Source organism: Belonocnema kinseyi, chromosome 10 (assembly GCF_010883055.1).
Source record: "Belonocnema kinseyi isolate 2016_QV_RU_SX_M_011 chromosome 10, B_treatae_v1, whole genome shotgun sequence".
NCBI lineage: Eukaryota > Metazoa > Arthropoda > Insecta > Hymenoptera > Cynipidae > Belonocnema > Belonocnema kinseyi.
The window spans coordinates 78,793,524-78,799,542 of record NC_046666.1 but is presented as its reverse complement, the minus strand read 5'-3'; the positions used below and the strand labels follow the sequence as shown (position 1 = coordinate 78,799,542).

Genomic DNA, 6,019 nt, shown 5'->3' with positions numbered 1-6,019 from the left:
TTCTTATATTATAATTTTTTAAAGTTATTCTACTATAAAAATGTATATAAGCGAATTTTCACAACATTTTTTGTGTTACTCAAAAAGTTTCATATTTTGAACTTCAAAAGCGACTTTAAATACTTTTTCTATAACCGCTTATTTTTGTATTTATCAACAAATTATCCCCATGAAATATATACAGGTACATAGTAATCCACAGGATCACTAAAGATGAGGTTGTTTACCATCAGAACAATTATTTGAAGAGAGTTGTTAAAAGAAAACATTACAATTTTTGTTAATTGCATTAATACAACGTGTCAAAAGTGGATCTACCAAAATTTTGAATTTGTCATATTCAACTTACCATTAAAGTGTTTTTAGACATTCTTCCTGAGAAAAAGAGTATATATACGAAAATTTTTAATCTTTTTAAATAAAATGGATCATATTTTGTGAATTAATTTTATCAGTATAACAATTATAATAATTTCATTTGGAATTTTTTTTAAGTTGGAAAAGGGGTCGTTGTGATTTAGAATTTGAAACGATATGTAAATAAAAGTTTAAATTACACTTATTTATAACGTTTTACCTTGCTGAGCATTGTAAAAAGGCTTAAACGGTAAGTTAAATACGACAAATTCAAATTTTTGGTAGGCCAATATTTGACACGTTATATAATGCAATCAACAATAATTTTAATACATTCTTTTAACAAATCGCTTCGAATTTACTTCAATTTGATATTCCAATAGTTTGATTTTGGAAAAAAATAATTTGTAGACAATAAAAGGGGGTACCAGTTATTCTATAATTTACCCCAACATTTTTTAATCGACATTATCGGTTCTTCTTCATTTAACATCTTAATACCTATCCATACAAATATTTCCAACCATAGTGTAATATATATAAATTAAGTGCCGGTCGAATAAAGAATATATGTAAGGCTGACTAAGAACTATTGTGTCTACCACAATTTTGTAAAAATATAATCATAAATAATCAGTAAAACGGTGGAATATGGATTTTATAGAGATTTTTAGGATTAAAAGACGGAAAATTTAACAATTTCAATGTCTGATGAGATGATAAGTTTTTTTTACCAAAAAAATCATTGCTCTAGAATAATTTCTAGCATTTAACAATACAGTGACTAAACCATTTTCAGCCAGGAAGATGTTTAAAAATTGTCTAGCAAATGTTAAACAACAATACAGAAAGAGAATAAAGCAATCGACAGCAAAACAAGAATGTCTATTTCTATGAAATTATTAGGTTTAATCTATACCAAATGTTTTTTGCCTTGTATTTAATTAACACATTCTCTAATTTTATTTATTATTTCTGTAACAAATTAAATAAACATTGAACATTGATTGCTTATTTTTCCTATGAGAGTAAAAATATTGTCAAGATTCCTCACCTGTTCTCACGAGTTCCCCAGGATGCTCAGCAAGTAGACCATCCAAAGTCCTTTCAGCAAGAAGATCAGCAGTAAGAGCGTAATCAGAAATATGATTTCCACCAGTTGGACCCTGTGGAGGAACTTCACTAGCCAAATGCATTCTTCGCCTCGAAGAACCTCTTGTCCTTCTAACTCTGGTGCCACCAATGTGGCTCACTGGATTCCCCTGATGCACATGATGAACTGGATGATTAACATGAGCCACTCTTGGATCTCTATAGTCTAGACCCAGAGGCTGGTCCTCCGCACGAGCATCTCGCGAAGGGTTCGTCATGGGATCAGAGTCGTCACCACTTCTTGTCAAGATACCCCATTTTGCTCAAACAAACCGAAAATCAACAAACTTTCTAATTGTATTTGGAAATTCAAAAATGTATTCTGAACGATTATCAACTCAAAATACCATCTTCGATTCTGCAAGTCTTCGAGTTATTACATTTAAGCAGGTACTGCCTAATTCCCAGGTTTCGATACCTTGTTCGCCTTATTCTCTGGTATCACTGATAATGAGGAACATGAAAGAAAATTCTTTGTATTCTGGTTAGTTGCTACATATGATCATATTGCACAATATTTTTAGGAACATTAAAGAACTCTCTACGATTTTGAGACGATTCATCTGGGACTTTTCATGACCATTAGACTCTAATGAAGATCACTTAATTCTAATGAGTATATCTAATCTTAGATTGCTTCTCTATCATCCAATGATTGTCATTAGCAACTGGGACGATACTTCATTAATTAAAATTTTAAAAAGGTACTAGTCCAAAGAAAATTGTTCGGACAAACAACCAAAATCTAAAAATCCCACTAGAAGTAATCTTTCTCTTTCTCTCTCTCTCTCTCTCTCTCTCTCTCTCTCTCTCTCTGTAAATCACAGTTGGTTCCCAGGGAATGCAGATCCAGGATCTTGTAGTCTTTCTTTGAATGGGATAGAACACGCCACAGAAATACACCAATAGATTTCGCCCCGAAATTAGATTTGTTTTCTCCCTGGAACGACGCACATGATTCGGGGTGGTCCTTCTTACCCTTCCTCCTCTCCGACTCCTTTGATCCTTATTTCATTACACCGCGGCGGAGATCCGAACGGAGCATCCGTTTGCAAATTCTCCTTCGTCTCGACTGCCAAGTCGCGGAGAAAATTCCTTTTATTGGAATCGGCAGCGGTGAACAAAACCCTCTGATTTTCGTTTCCCCGACGACACTTTCTTCGTACTTTTCTTTTCTTATTTTTACCGTCTCATCTCTGCTTTCGCACAAGTCAAATCCAAAACCGACAGTCACTCGCGCAACTCTCGATCTCGAAACTATCGCACCACTCGATTAATATTCAAATGTTTAGGGACTATATGTCAGAAATTATCAGTTTTTAACCAATTTTTATAGCTGGTGGATGTTGGTACAGAATTTTGAAAATTGTAGCAGACTTCTCGGAAATATTAGTGGGTAGGTTTTATAAAAATTTAACCATATCGAAATATAATCCTTTCTTAAAGTTCTTTTATCAAACTTTTGTTATTGAAGGATTATCACTGTTGCACAACAGGAAAGTTGACGAAAAACATTCTCATTTATTTGACTCTCTGTTATTCCTTATTGATACAGTAGGGTTGCACAATAATAGTCATTGGTACACAACTCTACAGAATAATGCACAATACACTTTATAGTAAAAAGCCTTCCAAATAAACTAAAAATCACTTCCTTTTCCAAAATATTTTTTTAACCCCTTTATGATTTTTTTCACCAATTTCTTTTCACTCAAGATCACAAAGCTCAATTTTAGGCAAATAAATTCACTTAATTCACTGAATATTTGTGGGTTCTCCAAGGCCACAGAGAAGAAAATTTATCGTTTACAAGTTGGATGATTTCCGCTCACCGGTTCTCCAGACTTGAACTCGAATAGAATATTTTCGATAGTTGTCAAAGTTTTTGCAATTGGTGAGGTTCCTCTGAACAGTAGAAAATGCCGAAAATAGTTCTTCTGTAGATCACCTGGTAGGAAGGAACACCTCGGAAGGGTGTTTAACTCGCGCGGTCTCGTTTCGGTTCGGCGGTGGAAGGTGGCGGCTTCTGCGGTGGAGCCGCGCGGTGTGGTTGCGGTGTATTTTTGAGGCCGCCGCCCCCAGCCACCGAGACCCCAGCCCCCAGCCCTCCGCCGCCTCACCACCGCTCGCCCAACCAACTCGACGCCCGCACGATGGTGGGAGCAGTTTTTCCAGGCGGTGGGGAAAAATCTCCCTGCCGCCACCGACGCTGCTGCTCCCGTTGCCACTACCGTTTACTTCCGATACTGTTTTCGCTGTTGCATTCGGATCAACTGCCAACAATCAGAATCTGTATTCGAACCTTTCTCCAGTCTAAAAATATAAGGGCATTTTTCGATTTATTTTAAATTGAATAAGATAGAAATTTACCAGGTTCGTAATGATTTTTTAGAACAGTTTGTATTTAAAGTTAAAACAACAGGATATTTGTTGTGGTATTTTGTACTGGAAAATGTTAAGACTAGGGTGAGACTTAGATACTTATATTTTTTAATTTCATATATAATTTCACATTTCTGTAAAATACAAAAAAAATAGATTTTTTTTAATTGACGTCTTTTATTAACTGAAGAAAAGTAAAGGCAATATGTTGATAAATATGACATGCCAACGAAAAATATTCTGGTGTTCACTAGAATTTAGTATTTTAAATTCATCTTTTTTATTGCATGTATATAAATATTGATTTAGGTGCAATCGTGAATTTTTAAACAAAAAGCCAAGCAGGCCAAATCAACCGATTTAAAAATATTGTATCGCTTTATTAATTCCTTTATTTAAATCAAGTGGCGCGATAAATTTGGTCTTATATTTTTTATAAATATGTTTTCAAATAGGTTCTCTCAATCACTTCAGCATACGCAAAATACCAACATTTAAGAGAATTATTATTACATTTCTAAGAAAAAAAAAGTTTTGAAAAATGTTTCAATTAAAAAAACAGAATGAATCTCAGCCGATCACAGTGATTTTTGGAAACATACTTTTGTCGTTTTTTGATTTTTTGTGCAGATTTGTTTACACAAGTTGAATTTTTTCTGTTTGTGTTCTCAAAGAATTTTTTTAATATCCCAATATACAAGCAGATTATATGTAAAAGAATATATTACCAGTTGATATCAAGCTTTTTTTTTAAATCGAAAATTTGTAGTGAATTTTGTTCCTTAATCAAAAACATAAGAAAAGTAACGCAATGGAGCTAATATAACATAAACATAATCCAATGACCAAATTTGCACTACAACGAACAAACAAAAAATTCCTATTGTTATCTGAAAACATGAAAAAAAAATTTTCGAAAAAAAATAAAAAAGAGGAAAGAAAAATGAGAAGGCAACCAACCACATCCCCTTCCTTCTTTTTTTTGCTTTCTTTAGTCTTCTTTTTAATTTGTATTACTATCAAATTACAATAATATAACATTTAACAAAAAATAAATAAATAAAATTGCATTGCGAACGTTTCGGTACTTATATAGTACCCTTATAAAAGCAAGAAAAATGTAAATAGGCAGAAATTGACAGCACTGAAGAACAGGGCTCCCTCTTTGATACCTGAGAATGCGATTCTGAGGTATCAATTTGAGAGAACCTGTTTTTTGTGCTCTCAATTTTTAGTCTATTTATATTTTTCTTGCCTTGATAAGCGTACTGTATGAGTATCGAAACGTTGGTAATGCAATTTTAATTTTGTAATTTTTTGGTCCGAATTTGGTCGTTGGATTCTCGTTTTTTTAACATGAGTTTGCATCAATTTGATTATTGGACGTTAAATAGGATTTTTAATTCAAATGATTAAATTAAATAAATTCCGTATGTAAATTTTATTTTAATTTCTTTGGCCCAGAATAAAACCTTAAATTAAATTTTGGAATTTTGGCACATATTGTGAAAAATTCAACTATTGTCTTAACATAAACTTAAAGTTGTTTAATTCCAACCTTTTTTAAATCTCGAATTTTTTGTATTTTGTATACAAGTTTCGCAACGCAGTTTAATTGATGTAATTTGCTCTATATTTTTATTTAAAATTATATTTGAGGTCGTTTCTCAAATATAAAATTTCTTACGGTCCGGCTTGAGACTCATTAAAAAAACTAATTCTTTCGACGAAAAGATCTGTTGTGTTCAATAACCTTTTGAATTTTTACTTCATGAAATGTTTTCGATTTACTTTTGACAATCATTTATCAATTTTAATACTATTTTTAAAATGAGAAATATGAAAATTGGAGTTCGGAAAAATTGTGCAATTTTTACTTTCATGATAACTTTCAGGCAATGAAATGAAATAATAAACTTGGAAGCATATTTGCATAATACTGATATTATCCACTACTTTAAACCCGTAATTGCATTCTATGTTTGTATACAAAATTACTGAAAGGTGATTAAGGGCTTATGAATTTTGTATTGATCCTCAAAATTACAATACAATAATAAATATCCCTTTAGTAAATTCTTACTACTTATTCATTTCCCAGTTGAAAAATGTATATATAATTTATATA

At 32.2% G+C, this 6,019-nt stretch overlaps 1 protein-coding gene across 1 annotated transcript in view; it reads right to left on the bottom strand.

Moving 5' to 3' along the window:
* LOC117181761 overlaps positions 1 to 2,235 on the bottom strand; it is a 93,410-nt gene extending 91,175 nt beyond the window's left edge. The window contains exon 1 of the mRNA XM_033374728.1: positions 1,412 to 2,235. Coding sequence (XP_033230619.1) covers positions 1,412 to 1,727 — 316 coding nt within the window. The 5' untranslated portion in view covers positions 1,728 to 2,235. The remainder of the gene's footprint in view (positions 1 to 1,411) is intronic.
* Between the last annotated feature and the right edge of the window lie 3,784 nt (positions 2,236 to 6,019).